Source organism: Choristoneura fumiferana, chromosome Z (assembly GCF_025370935.1).
Source record: "Choristoneura fumiferana chromosome Z, NRCan_CFum_1, whole genome shotgun sequence".
Classification (NCBI taxonomy): domain Eukaryota; kingdom Metazoa; phylum Arthropoda; class Insecta; order Lepidoptera; family Tortricidae; genus Choristoneura; species Choristoneura fumiferana.
Window position 1 is genome coordinate 38,357,728 of NC_133472.1, and position 18,937 is coordinate 38,376,664.

The 18,937-nt window shown below is 38.9% G+C and overlaps 1 protein-coding gene across 1 annotated transcript in view; it reads left to right on the forward strand.

Annotated features, from left to right (window-relative positions):
* Positions 1-18,937, forward strand: part of LOC141436405 (dnaJ homolog subfamily C member 11) — a 30,419-nt gene that overhangs the window by 791 nt on the left and 10,691 nt on the right. The window contains exons 2-10 of the mRNA XM_074099366.1: positions 1,462-1,636; positions 1,881-1,962; positions 2,600-2,719; positions 7,960-8,087; positions 9,355-9,546; positions 12,076-12,289; positions 15,112-15,228; positions 16,623-16,814; positions 18,032-18,165. Coding sequence (XP_073955467.1) covers positions 1,462-1,636; positions 1,881-1,962; positions 2,600-2,719; positions 7,960-8,087; positions 9,355-9,546; positions 12,076-12,289; positions 15,112-15,228; positions 16,623-16,814; positions 18,032-18,165 — 1,354 coding nt within the window. The remainder of the gene's footprint in view (positions 1-1,461; positions 1,637-1,880; positions 1,963-2,599; positions 2,720-7,959; positions 8,088-9,354; positions 9,547-12,075; positions 12,290-15,111; positions 15,229-16,622; positions 16,815-18,031; positions 18,166-18,937) is intronic.

An 18,937-nucleotide genomic window follows, 5' to 3' on the forward strand; every position in this document is an offset into this window, starting at 1 on the left:
ACATTACAAACTATAAATATAACTAAGCACTTATTAAGAGACTGAAATTGAAAACAAAGAAAACTTAAAATATGATTTTCAAAATAATAGCAGTGTGATTTTTAAACGGTAAACAACAGTTTAAAAACAAACAATTTGAAACAAAAAATATAACTTCTTATTAATATTTTGTTGCTTGACCTTTATTTTTAATAACAGCTTTATATCTTCTTTTTTCTATTTCTTTTGAGGCTAAGTGCATTTATATCTCCTTGGCATTGAGTTACCTAATTATTGACGCTTTCTACAGGGATATTGTTCTATGCTGTCTGTAAAACATGCTACAATTGGGACTTTGTGGTAGGTTTTTGACCACTTACAGCTTTTTTAATATCTGTCTACAAGTTCTTGATTGGGTTGAGGAGGTTTTCTCAGATCTAAACCATTCTTTCATAACTTTACTAGTGAGTTTTGGGTCATTATCTTGCTGGAAAACCCACTTAGTGGCATACAATCAGTGGCATATGAATACATCACATCCTGAAGCACCTTCTTTAAATAATATTCTTTTCATCACACTTGCTCGTAAACAGTATCGTAACATGCAGGCTACCTTGGTTGCAACCCCCCAAATAAAACCCTTGACCTTAATGTGCTTGTCATGAAACCCGCGGTCGGTAAATGGGTCATTGCGCATACAAATTTTCTTGTCATGAAGCCCAAGGTCGGTAAATGAGTCATCGCCCGTACTGATGATGTTACGCGCGCACCTGCTGCAGGACCAGCACACGCACGTTGCGGCGCATGCTGCGGGAGGGGGAGGGGGAGGGCGGCGCTGCCAAGAGCGCAGCCTAAGGTATCGCTTTTACAAATATAAAATTTTACTCGCAAATGTGATGAAAAACATTGTATGTTCGACTTCGGGCTTCTATTAGACTCTTGTTCGTAATTCCTTATTTACCGCCCTTAAGACAAAATGTACTATTGTATATTATGCCCACTATTTCTTTGATAGGCCCTACACCATAGTAAGAAAAACATTTCCATACCATCAAACTGAGTCTGCCATGCTTGACGGTCTTTATTGTATACTGAGGCATAAAAGCGGTACTCTTGTCACTCCATAAAACATTACGCCACTTCTCCACAGGCCAATCTACAGGCTCTTTGGCAAAAATTAGCCTCTGTTTTATGTGCCTCTTAGTCAACAGTGGGACTTTACTTGGACTTCTGGCGTGCAGATCAGCTTCAGCGAGTTGAAGGCAAACTGTAGAACTACTCACATTTAAATTTAATGTGTTGAATGTGTTGTGTTGACAGAAATGGTTGCTTTTTCGACAAACGCAGCACAATTCTTGAGTCCTTTTTTTGTTGTAGCCTTTTTTCTACCTCTTGTTTTAAATTTATCCCCCCATATCCTCGCCCCTATTTCTGGTTGATTATGTATATTTTTTTTTATGTTATGTAATTATTGTCATACAGGCTCCAACAGAGGAAATAAACAGTGCGTACAGGCGTTTCTCGCGTATGTTTCATCCCGACAAACACAGTACGGATCCTAACAAACAAAAATGGGCAGAGCAGATATTCAACAAGGTGAAGGAAGCGTACGAAGTCCTCTCGGACAGCCACAAGAGGGCAATATATGATACATTAGGTAAGATTTTACATAAGTTGTTAATTTTCGTAAGTGCAAATTTACGTTATGACAACGTAGTTTGTCAATATCTTCATTCTACCATGACTTAGTTTGTCAAACAATAAAGATATTTTTAAACAAATTGTAAAAAAAAACTTGCATATATTCTCTATTGCTGCTCGCTGTAGAGCAACAAATTACAAAATGTGATGCATATACATTATGTATACTGCTCTATTAATGCTGACTCACTAATTGGCAGGTAAACGTGGCTTAGAAGTTGATGGATGGGAAGTGATCTTTCGCACTAGAACACCGAGAGAGATCAGGGAGGAATATGAAAGGTATTTTATAAGTTTACTTAGGAATTTAAACTTATTCCTTTAAATTATTTGAGTTTAATTCAAATGCTCTTCTTGGATATTGTTGTCATATTGTGTTTGTATAAACAAGTTAATGTTTCATTATAAATTCATATTATACTCTTAGTTCAACATCAATAAATCATTACAACAATAGAAAATGGTTTACTAGTCGTAGGGCATGGGCCAATATTGGCGTACATATACAAGCGATAACGATTTTCGACTGGCTGCACGGATCCCCATTAGTCTAGTTGGTATGACACCTCTGGCACGTAAATCCACAGATGGTGCTGGTTCGAAACCTGTCTGGTGATCCATAAGATTTATGAATATTTTTTTTATAAATCGTGTAGACTGATTTTGTTGACATATCGAAAGTACGAACTGATTCATGAATGGACAGAGAAACCAGAAAGAGACCAGCACTGGGAATCGAACCCAGGTCCTCAGCAATCCGTGCTGCGTGCTATAACCTCTACACAGTGGTTTCACGGGATACCCGTAAAAGTAACAAATTTGGAGTTGAAACAAAAAATACAAAAAGACTCCAAAAACCAATTATGAGCAATAATAATAGTATATCAAAATAATTTCATTTAATATTGATGTTTCACAGGTTAAAGCGTGAGAGGGAAGAGCGGAGGCTCCAGCAAAGTGCCAACCCCCGAGGCACCATCACACTCTCAGTCAATGCCACGGACATGTTCATGAAATACTATGACGAATATGAAATCATGTGAGTAACCGTAAGAGCATGAATACCGGTATTCGATATTACCGAAAAACCAGAATATCGGAGCAAAATTCCGATGTTGGCACAACCGGTTTTGAAATTGTATGATACCGGTATTTCGATAATTTCGATATTAATCTCTAAATACCATTTATTTTGTTTTTAAATAGAGTGTTATAGAGTCAACACTCTCAAAAGTCGCAAAAATTCATTAGTACTGTTACGTTCGTGGGGTAGGTTCGTGATTGAAAAGCATTTAACACCGATGAATAAGAGTAGGATTTATTTTCACACTGTTACTTAACTTTACAAAACACTTAAAAAACAGTTCACAGTAATTTCGCACTCTAAAACTCACTTACAAGTCGCTTTGATTCTCTTCGATGTTTATCGCTCGGTATCGCATTCGAAACTCACTTCCGCCGCAACCTCTCCCGGCTTATATACCCCGGTGAATCGGTCCACAAAGTTCGAGAACAGTCTAGCTAGGACGTCATACCTACATCTCGAATGTTCCGGAAAAAGTAGTGTCTGTCTCTTTCATGTGCTATCTCTCTCACACAGTTACTAGAATATTCCGGAAACAGGATCATCAGTCTGTTTCTCTCACACATATAGGCTATCCTTGTCACACACCTTCTCGAATGTTCTCAGTATAGCTGTCTCTTTCTAATCGTGCTATCTCTTTCACTCCTATGGAAATTTCGCCATATACTGAAAATGTACTTCAAGGCCCATAAGGGGTCCTGAAAACGCCTGAAAACGGGTTTTCAGGTTATGGCGTCATCGGATAGAGGGTGGCCTGAAACGGACTGAAAACATGTTTCAGGCGCCTGAAAACGACGGCAACTTGGGTGAAATTTTGATAAACTAATATGTGATAGAGCATCCTCTGAAACGGCCTGAAACAGTATTCCAGCCTACTGAAAACGCCTCCAATGTGTCGAAAAGCACGATCAAAGTTTCCACCTAACCCACCGCCGTAACACTGCCCCCTCCTAAGACATGCTCGTCCCGAGCATCATTAGATCCATGGTATTTGGCCAACCGATCAACATGAACAATCTTACAGGGGCTACGCGCGTTACGCTGTATCCGGTATGTGACATCGTTGATCCTAGTAACTACTTTGTACGGTCCTGCCCAACTCGGTGATAATTTCGGAGACTTCCTTTACGTCTTACTGGGTTACAAAGCCAGATGAGTGAGCCTTCTTCAAACTCTACGTGATCCATTTTCCTGTCGCATTGAGTTTTTGTTTTAGATTTCTTCCAACTCAGAATGGGCTTGATATCGCTACGGTGATGTACTTCTTTAATCGCTTTCCCGCACCATTTCGGACTAATGGTGTCTGTTCTTAGCAGCTTCACATAAGCGTGTTCTTTTCTCTCGTGCCTCATGTCAGGATTACATAGCCTTCTGGATAAAACAACTGCGTTTTCCTGCCGCTGTCTTGCCGCGGCGCTCGTTACTACATCCGCTGCTCTAGATTCTTTGCGCCAACTTTCCATATTACTCCGAGCATCTCTCTTAGGGCACGCAAATCTCATATGCCCTCTCTCTCCACATGCATAACACATAAGTCCCCGTCGGAGTTTCACTTTATCTGTCTCCACTTGGATCTCTGCTGATCTCGATCCATTGCGCCCAGCTTCAACACTCCGAGGCTCTCGCTTAGGACACCACAACCTCCTGTGCCCTATTTCCCCACACGCATAACACGTAGGCCCGCTTCGAAGTTTCACTTTATCCGTCGCCGTTGGAATGCGGTAAGAACTAGCATCGCTGCGTACGGCCTCTACTTCCAATGCGTGCGCTAGAGCATCCTTTAAGGTCCTGTGATGACCCAGTCGTACAGCAGCCCTCACTTCAAAGTCTCGAATCCCATCTATGAATGATTGCACTAGCATAATCTCTACTACAGATGGTAATGACAAGTAAGCCTTTCTGACCAGCCTCTCAATTTCCAGGCTCCATTGCTGCAGGCTCTCGCCATCTAGCTGCACCCTGTCTTTCAACTGAGCTCTATAAACAGGTTCCAGATGGGAGTCACCATAACGCGACTCTAGGAAATCCATAAGTCGCTCCAAAGTCACCTCAGTTCCCGCCATCGCCATGATGTCTAATACAATCAAGGCTTTACCACACAGTCCCAACACGAGGGCAGCTAGAGCTTGTTTGTCAGTCCAGCCGTTCGTTTCAGCAACCATCTCGAATTGGAGCTTGTATACGGCCCATGAAGAGGTCCCATCAAATGGTGGTAACTTTAACTTTTCCCCTCCTGTGGCTAGTGTGCCCGAAAAATTGGTAGCGCCGTTGGCCACTTTATTCTCCAACTTCTGGAGGCGATTCTCGAGGCCTTCTACCTTTTCGTAAAACCCATTGAGGCGCGTTTCGTAATTTTTGACTTTAATGTCAACTGCCACAATTTTATCCTGGACCTCAGCCATCCCCTTCTCTTGTTCTCGCGGAGTAAGCGGCATTTTCAATCCCACTTCTGACACCAAATGTTACGTTCGTGGGGTGGGTTCGTGATTGAAAAGCACTTTTAACACCGATGAATAAGAGTAGGATTTATTTTCACACTGTTACTTAACTTTACAAAACACTTAAAAACAGTTCACAGTAATTTCGCACTCTAAAACTCACTTACAAGTCGCTTTGATTCTCTTCGATGTTTATCGCTCGGTATCGCATTCGAAACTCTGTCCTTCGCCGCAACCTCACCCGGCTTATATACCCCGGTGAATCGGTCCACAAAGTTCGAGAACAGTCTAGCTAGGACGTCATACCTACATCTCGAATGTTCCGGAAACGAGTAGTGTCTGTCTCTTTCATGTGCTATCTCTCTCACACAGTTACTAGAATATTCCGGAAACAGGATCATCAGTCTGTTTCTCTCACACTTATAGGCTATCCTTGTCACACACCTTCTCGAATGTTCTCAGTATAGCTGTCTCTTTCTAATCGTGCTATCTCTTTCACTCCTATGGAAAATTTCGCCATATACTGAAATGTACTTCAAAGGCCCATAAGGGGTCCTGAAAACGCCTGAAAACGGGTTTTCAGGTTATGGCGTCATCGGATAGAGGGTGGCCTGAAACGGACTGAAAACATGTTTCAGGCGCCTGAAAACGACGGCAACTTGGGTGAAATTTTGATAAACTAATATGTGATAGAGCATCCTCTGAAACGACCTGAAACAGTATTCCAGCCTACTGAAAACGCCTCCAATGTGTCGAAAAGCACGATCAAAGTTTCCACCTAACCCACCGCCGTAACAGTACTTAATTAATTATTATTTACAATAAGAATCTACTATTCATAAAGATTACGAACTAGCCTATGAGAAAACCGCGTGTCTTTACGTGGCGTGTTATATCTGCACCTGGCCATAGTAAATGTATGGGATTGATTGTACTAACACGCGTCGGGTGGCGTAACATAGCGTTGCGTTTTAGTAGTGTTTCTACCTTTACACATTTTTTATTATTGCTTAAATAATTGCGTTATCTTATTTTAACGGACGTCTTGATTTTTTTTGAAGTAAATATAATAATATATAAGTATGTTATTTTAAAGTTATGTAAATGTTTTTTCTACGGGTGAAACAAATATAAAATTCGCAGGAATAAAATAATATACCTATGTTACACATAGATCTCGTCTCATTAAAACAATAACAAACGTGTATCATCATACAGAGTGTGATGTGTACCTAATAGCAATAAATAGCCTATGTTCGTCACAGTTTTTTAACTGTCAGTGTGTATAATACTTTTGCATTTATAACTAGCAGGAACAAAATTTGTAACAGTTAGATAGCAAAACAAAAATAATGTTTTCTCAAAAATTATGTTTATCAAAAATTCACAAGGACATCCGTGCAGTGGCGTAGCGTAGTGGGTGCGGGGGGCGGTCCGCCCCAGGCGGCAATTTTGAGGGGGCGGCAAAATTCCATAATAAGTAAATAATACCTACCAAGATATTAGATAATAATAATATTTCACAATACTATTCGGACCGGTTAGAATGAGAACGACTTTTCCATTACTTATTGTTATTGTTAGCCTATTCTGTCCACTGCTGAGCAAAGGCCTCCCCCAATACTTCCCACTGCTCTCTGTCCCCTGCATACAAGGGCCAGTCCTTCAAGAAGAAGTCCAGTTCATCCCGCCATCGCCGCCTAGGTCTGCCAGGTCGCCTTTTCGAGTTGGTGGGCATCCACTCGGTGGTTATTTTGGCCCAAAACTCGTCTGGCATGCGGAAAACATGGCCAGCCCAGTCCCACTTCAGCTTAGACGCCGATCGACCTACATCAGTGATTTGGGGCATTACTTATACTGTGACCAAATCGGGAATCTCCTTTCTATAATTAAATGGTATTATTGATTGGTATGTATTGGCATCTTGTATCTATAGGTAATATGGTTTTTTAAAACCTAAACAAGAGTTGCGGGTGGCTGATAGTACCCACGCTATGCCACTGCATTTGTGTAACCGTTTATTAACAATTAACATCGAAATTAATTTCCTAATTTTGATCGTTTACCGATTTAACACGAATAAAGGTGTAAGTCATCTTTGAAATAATCTTAGCTACTTATTGTCGGAACCGGAAAGGTTTTGGAAGTGGGAAAATCATTCATTTTACTTTAATAATACGAATATCGAAAAAATATCGAAATACAGGAATACCGGTATTTGAATTTTCGCTATCGAAAAAATACCGGTATTGCAAAAAACGTCCGATATTAGATGCTCTTAAACTACAAAGTTATTAATACAACGTATAACGTAAAATAATCCGTAATATTTTTTTTTGATAGTAAGTTATACAGTGATACTACGGTTTTCAAATATTGTAAATGGATTGTTCATAAGAGACCATTTAACCCCATTTTCGCTTTTCGGGTATTATTGTAACACCCATTTTGATGCGGTGACGTGAAAGCTAGTTTGTTTGTAGTGGTTCTAAGCGCCTACGCTAACTGTGGCGGTTTGCACGAAGCGGGTGGACGCCTATTGAAAAATAGTGTGAGCAGCGCTAACTGCGCGCGTCGCGTGCGACGGATTTTACCCGCGCTCGCAACCGTGCGCCCGCGCCGTTCACCAGCGCCATCTATCGTTGGCCCTTAGCTATGTTTCATTAAAATAAAATGTCGGGAATTTTTGAAACTTTTCTAAGTTCTCAGGTTATATTTTGTCTTTGATTGTAAATTATGTTTGGTCTCAATTCACAGAGAAGACTCATCAATCATTCCCACCATCGAAGTGTCGGGTATGACCATCCAGCAGTCCATTGACTCACCTGTGACTCTGCGAGATACAATGACACTTTCTGGAAACATTTCAACGCAAAATGGAATTGGTGAGACATATTATAGTTTAATCAGGGTTTTAAATATTCATCATCATCCCAGCCTTATACGTCCCACTGCTGGGCACAGGCCATCTCTTCGAGGGAAGCTTTTCAGATTTGTGCAGGTTTCCTTACGACGTTTTCCTTCACCGTAAAGCTAGTGGTATATTTCAAATGTAATTTCACGCATGCATTTCGAAAAACTCAAAAGTGCGATTCCGGATTTGACCCCACGATCCTCTGCTTGAGATGCCACTGGGGGGCTACTACGGATTTCGAAAACCGAAGTTCTTATCGTACCATCTCTCTCACTCTCATATTAAATAATCAGGCTCGGACAATAAGTGCCGATGACGTCAAACCAGTTATAGGTGATTTCAAATAGTATTTTTGATTTTCATAAACAATTATCACTTATCATTTATCAACCTCTTTATTAAACGATATGAAATTTATTTTATTCACTGAATTCTATTACGATTATTTTGTTACTTCATTAATGCTACTTTGTTACTACATGTCACACGGAAGTTTAAACAAAAACATCATCTTGTGTGCAAGATTACGTCATTTTTACGTCATCCGCACTTTTTGTCCGACCCCTGTAAATAATATTAGCGTCAGCGGGATTTCGAATTTTGCACTTCGTAGTATATGGCCAGGTCAAACCATTATCTGCCATAGTAAAAGTTTTACAACTTAGAATAACCTATCCGGTGACATATCGCTTGTTCTTATTGGAATTAACCACTCAATTAACAAGATTTCATATTTCTAAGACTATAATTTGATTCATTCTCTGTATTCTGTTTGGAAAGAGAAAGACGCTGATATTTTAAAATTTCGCTACGATTATTAATTAATTTATTACTTTTTTTTTAAGATGTGCTTATTCTAAAAAGGCATAACTCCAAAACTACCACACAATAGATCCATTACTTTTGTCTAGTCTCTATAAAAAAAAAGATCACGTAAATCTGACGTAGACGTTATCAAAATTATGACAGCTCCTTTTTCTGGTGAAAAAGGCAAAGGAAACATATCTATTCTACTACCGTTTTGGCAAATTCAGATATATTTTTAATTTTTTTGTATTTTTTAAATATGGAGAAAAAATTATAATAAATATTTTCCCATGTTCAGGAGGCAAAACTCTTTCGATTCCTTTAGTAATTTACAGGTGTTCAAAAATAAAATCTTGTCAATTAACGCACCCTCCGCTGCATGTCAATGCCAATATTGATTATTCGTCATATTCTTATCTATTATTCATCAGGCACCGGCTCCGTCAACATATCCAACCGGCATCTCAGCTCCGAGAAGGGATGGACAGAACTCGAGTTTGGTATTGGCAACGGTCCACTGCTTGGCTTTAAGATGTTTCGCACGTTATCCCGACTGATGTTTCTGAACTGTGGCACGGTGATGCAGTTCACGCCGCGGGGGATCGTACCGAGCCTTATAACTAGTATGTATCACTAAATAATCATTTAATCGTCATATCAGATTATTTTTAGGATTCTGTACCCAAGGGGTGCCAACGGTACCCTGTTACTGCGACTCTGCTGTCTGTCTGTTGTCCGTCTGTCACAGGCTCTATCTTTGAGTATTACTGTGGCCGCTTTAACAACAAATACTAAAAATAGAATAAAATAAATATATAAGGGGGGCTCCCATACAATAAAATTGTTATTTGCCGTGTTTTTGCTAATGTCTAATGTTGTATAGGTAATTGCACGGAACGCTTCGTGCGCGAGTCCGACTCGCGCTTGGACGGTTTTTATGTGTAGTTTCTTTTATAATAAAATAATAATAATAATAATTTATTCATAAACCATTGCGTGTTACATTTAACTGTGGCTGGAGCCTCTTTTTAGGTAAGAATATACCTGTAATAAGAGCCTCCGCTCTTCTTAAAAGTAGGTACAATTGCAACTAGTATCTAAATAAGCGAATTGAATTTAACAAATTAAATAGCTAATTTGTAAAAAGTGAAAATTACATTTACTGAATATTATGAAAATTAATTCAAAACATTAGAAGTACTTTTTTTTTATAAAAGTTTTAATAATAATTAGTACATATATTGTGCATGCGTGTGTGTGTGTGTGTGTGTGTGTGTATGTGTGTGTGTGTGTGTGTGAGTGTGTGTTGTGTGTGTGTGTGTATGGGTAGCCTGCGAGTGATATACTCTTGGGATCAAATGGCAGTGTAGACTGCCATTTGCTATCCACTTCACAAAGTTCTAATTAAGTAGGTACAATGTTTTTAAGTAAATTTTCAGTATCATTGTAGCTTTTGTTACTCATCCAATTTGATACTTTAATTTTGCATTCATACTTGGTCAAGGAGTATATATTTAATTGTTGATCAATAAGGTTGTACAGACAAGTAGATTGCGCACGATATTGTCTCCTAGCAAAAATCGACTTTACTTGAACAGAAGGAGCAGGATTCTTCCTCCTCCGTCTGCTCAACGGGTCCGGCTTATATATTAAAGACACGTGCATTCTTAGGATAGCATGGACGATGTACAATTTCCTCACTGACAGAAACCCGCACAAAGAGTACAGGTCCACAGTTGGGAACCTATAGGGTTTGAAATACATTACTTTTAATAACGATCTCTGGGCTCTCTCCAGTTCCAAAAATTTTATTTTAGTTACGCCGCCCCATATCGGTATACAATAAGTTATAACGGACTGAGCTAGGGAGACATATATTTGACTTAAGAGATCAGCTGACACAACATGCCTGAGATTCTTGAATACCCATATTAATTTCCTTATTCTATTCATGATTAATTCTGAATGAGAATGCCAGCATAACCTCTGGTCAATCATTATTCCAAGGTACTTTATATGATCTACTTTATTGATATTGGAGCAAATGCAGTTTTGGTTCATAATATTATCATAAGTACATGTATGAATTTTGATATTTAAGTCAGATTCTGGCTGTGTGATTTTATATTTTGTGAAGCATACGTAATTTTTTTTTTTCGGCGTTCAGAGTAAGTAAGTTGTCATTTAGCCAGGCCGCGATCCTTGAGAGTCCCACTTCCGCTTTCAACTTGACATCACGCCAGGTCGATCCAGTGAATATAACTGCTGTGTCATCTGCATAAGAGACTACTTGACCATTATTATATTCATGTCACACAGCTGATTGATATAAATCAAAAACAGAGTGGGACCAAGGACGCTACCTTGGGGGACACCGTACATTATATCAATTGCCTCACTTACGTAATTTCCCACCTTAACTCTTTGTCTTCTATTATGTAAATAATCCTTCAGTAATAGCAAAGTGTATCTCTGATACCTACGCTTTCTAGGCGGTTTAAAAGGATGGGAATAGAGACCGTGTCAAATGCTTTTTTAAGATCGAGGAAGACAGTGAGACATTTGTTATTTCTATCAACTTCATTTACAATAAGTTGAGTAAGAGTTGATACAGCATCTTCTGTCGAGACACCTTGTCTGAAACCATACTGTGAATTTGATAGTATTTTAAATTTTGTAAGATAGTCAGTAACTCGAGAATTCAATATTTTTCTAGAATTTTGAAATGGCAGGAAGACAGATATAGGTTATAATCATTCATTTTTTATAGATTTGTGTATTATATTATTTAGACCCACTTGCAGTAAACACATAAATCTCGAGTTAGCGTTAAGCTCAGTTTAGTAGTGTCAAATTTTATGGAACTGTCAAGCTTAAGCCTGGATTAACTACTAAATCTAGATTTATTTTTTCCTGCAAGACGGCCTCAAAGCATTGTATTGTAGCTTCCATTATCTATTTTAATTATTAAACTCATTTTTTGTCTGTGCCTAATGAATGCTCCTCTCATCCACTCAAAGGTTGACTGGTAGGGATCCCTTAAAGAGTTCGCCTTTGTACATATATCTCAATGTTTGTCGATTGTGTTTGTTTACATATTTTTTACAATAAAGAGTTTACATAATATATACATTAATTCTATTTGTTTTCAGCCATGGCGTTACAACTGGACGCACATTCAGTGGGGTACTTGACGTACAGAGCGGGCGGGCAAGGCGGGTCCTCCATGTCCTCAATATACGTCCGAGACTCGGAGAAGTATCACACGAACACGGCGGTGCAGATCGGGAACCCCCACTCTTTCATATCGTTCAATATTATGAGGAAGCTGCCACAGCACGACTTGAAACTGCGGTTGGCATTGAAGTGAGTTGGCTTACTTAAGAGCATTTATACCTGCTGAGCTGGCTGAATGAAAATTAAAAATGTGGTCTGATAGAACTGTTCTTAATATAATGTGTCTACTCCAATAATTATTCGTGATAAATTTTTATATTCTTTTAAAACGAACAGATGTTTATAACGGTTTTTAAAGAAAATAAAAGTCTTATCACGCATAATTACTTCTTCTTCTCTTTTAAAATATGGCTTTTCTGTCCTAATGTATAGGACCTTTTCGCCAGTGTCAAAGTAAACTCTCTTTGAGAGGGACGTTGTACGGTGGTTGTAGTTTTTGCAACTTGATAGTAAAATTCCAGAAACCACGTGGACACAACTTGCGCATTAAAAAATGTCAGACACGAGAGAAATATAGAATTTTGTGATCACTGTTCACTGTTAATGTTAATCGCCGCATAAAACACTATCAAAATTATACTTCAACTAGCCAAAGAAACAGAAATAGCAAAATCAGATATTGTCTACATCCGCCATGTTCGAATGCTACAAATCGAATCTCCACGCATAATTATTGGAGTAGACGCATTAACTTATGTATTAAAAACAGTTCTATCAGACCACATTTTTAATTTCCATTCAATTTTTATGGAATAATCTAGAAAAACTAACAAAAATGGAATGTTGTCAGCTCAGCAGGTATAAACGCTCTTAAACCGCTACTAATAATAGTGAATAGGAATGCTACCGTTTCTATTTTGCTTTTTCGCATTTCCTGCTACCAAGTTCTCACTGTTTTTGAAGCACACGATCGCTATAACCCGTTTTTTGTGCAATAATCTCAAGCTTCTTGGGGAGGCGAAGTAGAAGGAAGTAGAAGGGGGTCTAACCTGGTTCGAATTTACTCCCCCTCGCGTGCTGGATCTCGTTGGACGCTTGCTTTTCTTCTTTGATTCTTCCACCCCAGGGTGTTTTATGCAGGATTTGTATCTTAATTTGCGAAGAAAACGTCGAAGGGAGCAGGCGCTTGAGCCAACGCGCCGCAGAGATGAAGGAATCTGTCGGTTTTTATATCCTACCCCCGGTTAGACCATAAAAAAGTTGGATAATAGGGTAAGGAAAAGGAGGGTAGAAATTTGATGTAGCGAGGGGATGAATCGGTACTTGCCACGTCTTTCTTTCAGACTGAGCTTGGAATCCCACCAATATTTATCATCATCATTCCCTATATACGTCCCACTACTGGGCACAGGCTTCCTCTCAGAATATAAGGGCTTGGGCCGCGGGCCCAGTGTGGATTGGGAACTTCACACACACACCATTGAATTGTTTCGCAGGTTGTGCAGTTTTTCTCAAGATGTTTTCCTTAAACGTAATTTAGCACATGAATTTCGAAAAACAGAGGTGAGAGCTGGGGTTTGAACCCACGATCCTCTGCTTGAGAGGCTATAGGTCAACCCACTAGGCCACCACGGCTTCACAACTAATATGTAAAGGGAGTACGTGTCTATGTTCGTTACTCCTTCGTGCCAAAACGGTTGAATAGATTTGGATGAAATTCGGTATGTAGATAGCTGGACGTCTGGAATAACACATATGCTACTTTTTATCCCGATATTCCCACGGGATTGGGATAAAATCTCGGAATTTCAACCGCTGGGCTTAAGAGTCATCAAATTAGGCACCGTTATTTTTAATGCAACGTCGATGGAAATCAAGATGTAATTTTTGGGACTTACCACTTGAATTTAGTGAAATCCCGGAATTTCAATTCAATTGTAATCAAATGACAGTTTTTTCATGTAAAATCTGTCATTTGATTGCAATCACGAGCGCCAGAAACGTTAGGCAATTCGGCCTCTGAATCTAATGGTTTACGTGTGCAAAGCGTGAGTGTTTACACTTAGTTATGTTATAGTTATAAGTAAAGTTTAATGTGGAACATATCTTCCTTTTATTAAAAATATTGTATCTCTTATTCTATTCTATTCTATTCAAAGCCGTACCCACGGCACTAAAATAGTGTTAAATAAATGGCATTTTTATATAGGCGCTTGCGACGCTTTCTTATCCTTTTATTATTATTTTTGTGTCTTGAACTTTTATTTTTAACTGTTTTATTAATTCAACTCGTGTAGGTATGTATGTTCATTATGTTGAAATTTCTTAATATTTTGAATATGTTACTCTGTGTTTTGGGTCAATCAAGTTTTTAGTGAGGCTGGTTGCCATGGTAACGTCTCCTGGATCACTCGTTAAACGTATGATTTTGTGTGGGTAGAGATCCACTAATAGTTAAGAGTTGAGACAGTTTTAAGGCAATTCCTTCGTGGCTCATCTTCTAAGCATGTTAGTAGTATATGTTGCAAACATTTTTCTAAGCAAGTGTATCCTGAGTTACGGGACAGAATAACTAGACTAAAAAGTTGAGTGACCCTTTTAACTAAATTATAGTGCTAATATTTTTTACTATAAAAGTGGATTTTATATATTTTTTTATGATAAAGTACGACGTGCTTGTTTTAATGTTGCTGCTTGGCGAAATATTGCTATCTCAAATTCGTATCTACTAAACTTATCATATCAACCGTTGAACTTCCATGGTTAGACTTAATAAAATCTATTGATGATGAATTAATATTTTTATTGACACATTTGTTACTTTAAATCATGGTGCGTGAACAGTGCTTGGCGTGTGATTGATCACTTCATTCAAATATGAAAGTGTTCAAAGCAATTAGCTTCAGCGAAACCCACTGCTCTGCTTACCGTTACTTAATATTTAGTAGTTTTAATTTATTTCACTATTGACGAGACTAATGAAATTGTAATAAAATGTATTATTTTCGCAGATTCGGTACGTTTGGTGCTATAGCTGAATACGGAGCCGAGAAGAAAGTTTCTAAGAACAGCAGCGTTTCCGCTGCCGTCATGTTGGGCGTACCGAGTGGCGTCATGCTCAAATTGAAGTAAGTGTTCTAGAAAACTATTTGGGCAAGCCCCCGGTGCCGCACGCCGTCGGTCTGATTTTGTTCATGTACAACCACGTACAGTACCCGGCCATAAACATTGCACATCGGTCTTTGGAATGAGACTCGGCTAAGTTCGGTATCGTAGAGCGTTGTCACGTTGTCACACACTCGTGACGTTTGTCAGTCGTTCGTTGTATAGTCAGCATCAAAAGTAGCTAAACACTTTCGTACTTTGTCGTTTTACAGCCACGTACTAAACGCCATGCAATATTGTCAATGTGTCAAAGCGACAGAGTAAAAAAGTGATCCGCTACTTTTGACGCTGACTGTACAGGTGCATTAGAGTGCGGACGCATTTAGATGAAAATATGTGCGTGCGTGCGTGCGTGCGTGCGTGCGTGCGTGCGTGCGTGTGTGTGTAAACCCTCATTTAGCAGAGAGATCCGACATGTACTATGACGACCACAGAAAGTGCACAGCAAAGCAAAGGAATGCAAACTTCATTGATGATTTTTATCTATTCTATTGATACGAGCGCTGCTTGAGAAGTCGTTTTAAAAAGTCGAAAAAAAAGGTTTTTTTTTTACAAATCAAATTGTATTTTCAAACATCGAGTTTCCAATTTTTATATTCTCTCCCAAAAAGAATCTATTTGTCGAGGTCTATCTGTCCTCCAAGTTATCTTTTTAAGTTTGGGAATCAGTAGTAACTTCGATTGGGCGACCAGAGTGTGGAGCATAAGATGTGCTTTGAGCGGCCACGTTTAAAATAATTTATCCAGTTACAAATAGTCTGTAACGAACGTTGGTGCAGTGGTGCCAAGAACATAATCAAGATCAGATTTTATAGTGGAAGCGCTACAACCCTTCATAAAAAGTGTTTTATGATCGCTCCCCGAATGGGCCCCAAGCTGTGATGTGTTTGCGAGTAGTTGGTTAAGCTGGTGTGATGAATGTCTGAAGTTCTGCGAGAAGATGGATGGTACGACCTTCCTCTGTTAAATTGTAATTACTTTTATTGTATTTGTTGCATAATGTATTATTTGTGTAAAACCGTATATAAATTTCACAGTGTTTTGGTGAAACTATAATGCTGTGAAACTTTTATATGAATTAAATAAATGAAAAAAATAAAAAAATTACTTTACGAAATTCTGATTTTTTTCATGGTTGTGAAAAATTTAGAAGTGATCACAGTCAAGCAACTGTAAAATGACAATTTCTATTTTTTTAGCTGTTTTTTTTTTACAGTATTCTTGGGAAAGACTGCCTGCTAATGTTAATGCGATTGAAAAAAAAAGGGTTTTAGAAATAGTTTTTATTTTTACTTCTTTAATTTTACTATCCAGTTTTGTATCATGTTAAGTTATTTAAAATGAAATTATATTCCAGATGGACGTGTTCATCCCAAACTGTAGTGGTACCTATCCACCTCTGCGAAGAGGTGATGCCGTCTCCGGTGTTCTACGCGACAGTAGTACCGATGGTGTCCTGGTTGATACTCAAGAAGCTGATTCTGGATCCGATAGCGAGGGAGCGGCAAGACAGGGAGCGGCAGAGATCTATGGAGGCTAACTTTGAGAGGTATACTGATTGTGTTAACCCATTGATTGTTTGGCTCATACTAGAATGTGTCAATTATTTTTTCGAGTATATAAAATTTTGTCACAGTGTTTCTAACTAAACTTCTCCGAAACGGCTTGACCGATTTTTATTAAATTTTTTGCGTACTCGTATATTCGGTACATCTGAGAATAGGAGGTAAACTATTTTTCATACTTCTACGTGGTCAGCTAGTAGATAAATAAATATCACGGGCACTTGACACCAATTGACCTAGTCCCAAAGTAAGCAAAGCTTATTATTATTTTTAATATGATTTTATTATTATTAAACATAATTTATTAGATAGATGCATACATAAATACATGTTAAACACCCAAGACTCGAGGACGATCATTCTTATTATACAAATATCTGCCTCGACCGGGTATCGAAACCGGGACATCCAGCTTCGTAGTCAGGTTCTCTAACTACTCGGCTATCCAGTCATCCAAACTGCTAGGCTATCCAGTCTTCGATCTATGTAAACCTAGCCTTAACAAGACCGCATAACAAACACATTTGTAATCTACAACACTAATTCTACCTACCCTCACTGCAACCGATAGAGTGAAGGTTTTCACAGAGGCGAAATATCGCTAGATGGCGTTACTATCGTAAGGTCCGTTTGACGTTTGCTTGCGATTGGCTCCTTTAGTTATTTAACCAATCACGAGCAAACGTCCAAAGAATTGCGAAACTAAAGTGGCAGTGGGGCGGGGCACATTGCTCGCAGGACGGATGGCTGATGGGGCCAGAAGGTTCTCGAATGGCGTCCGCGGACCGGGAGACGAGCTGTCGGTAGGCCTCCAACAAGATGGAGCGACGACCTGGTTAAGATCGCAGGATCGCGGTGGATGCGGAAAGCACAAGGCCGGTCTGAGTGGAGAGCCTTGGGGGAGGCCTATGTCCAGCAGTGGACGTCTTTCGGCTGACATGATGATGATGATGATGATGAGCAAACGTCAAACGGACCTCACGACACTAACGCCATCTAGCTATTTTGCGCCTCTGTGAAAGCCCTCGTTCGTCAAAGATATGATGTCATCATTACAGAAATTGTCCGTTGAAAATTGAAGGATTGTAAATCACTGTTCCCATAACTTGCTTGTTTTTAAATTGGCACATGATCTTCCGTGCGCGATTCCGACTCGCACTTGGCCGTTATTCTTTAACGTATGTTTACTGTTTTCAAACAGGCTGCAGGAAATGCAGCGGCAAGCGCGAGCGACGGTGGAGCTGATGCGGGAGACGTATTCTAGGATCCGCAGCGACGAGGAGAAGAAGAAGGGCTTAGTTATCTTAAGGGCTGTGTACGGGAAGCTGCCAGCAGGTACCTAACCGAGACCTTATAACAGTATAGTCGCCATTAGATACAGATGCAGTGCGTAATTGTTTTCTGTCCATCGTATTTTATCGGAAAAGTTTGTATGTAGTACTCTCAGTTTCAGTATCAATCGTTTAGCATAACTGCCTGCCTGATAATTTAATAGTACATTACTGCCGAGGCCGGGAAAAAGCAATTCGTGGATGAGTCGATTTTGATTGATGAAGCGTAGCTGAGTCCATCAATAAATACGAATCCACGAATCGGCATTTCCGCTGAGGCATGTAAATATATAGTGCTTTTCTCCAATAATGCAAGGAAATAAAGCAAAATTGTTAAAATATTAAATTGAATGCTTGGGTATGGTTTTAAAATTTTTGCCCTTATACTTTCCAGCGATACTTGCTTTTTTATTTATTTATAAAATACACGATACGACTCATAATACTTGATTAGAAATAATAATAATAATGTAATTAAAGAAATGATTTATATCAATAAAATATATAAAGTTAAATGAAAATGAAGCTTTGTATCACTAAATTACGGTTTAAAATGCTACTACTGAACGCTTTTTAGTTAATTCAGCCATTTTCTTTTGTTACCAGTTTTTCGGTTTCATTGTGTTCAAGACATTTTTAAGGACGCTGTTTCTTCTTAAATTAATTCTTAGACTAGGACTTAAAAAGGTAGAAGGAATTTGATCGTCAGGCTGTTTAGATTAACTTACCGTAGTCAAAAGGTGAATTTAAAGAGTTAAAAAATGTATGGTAATGGT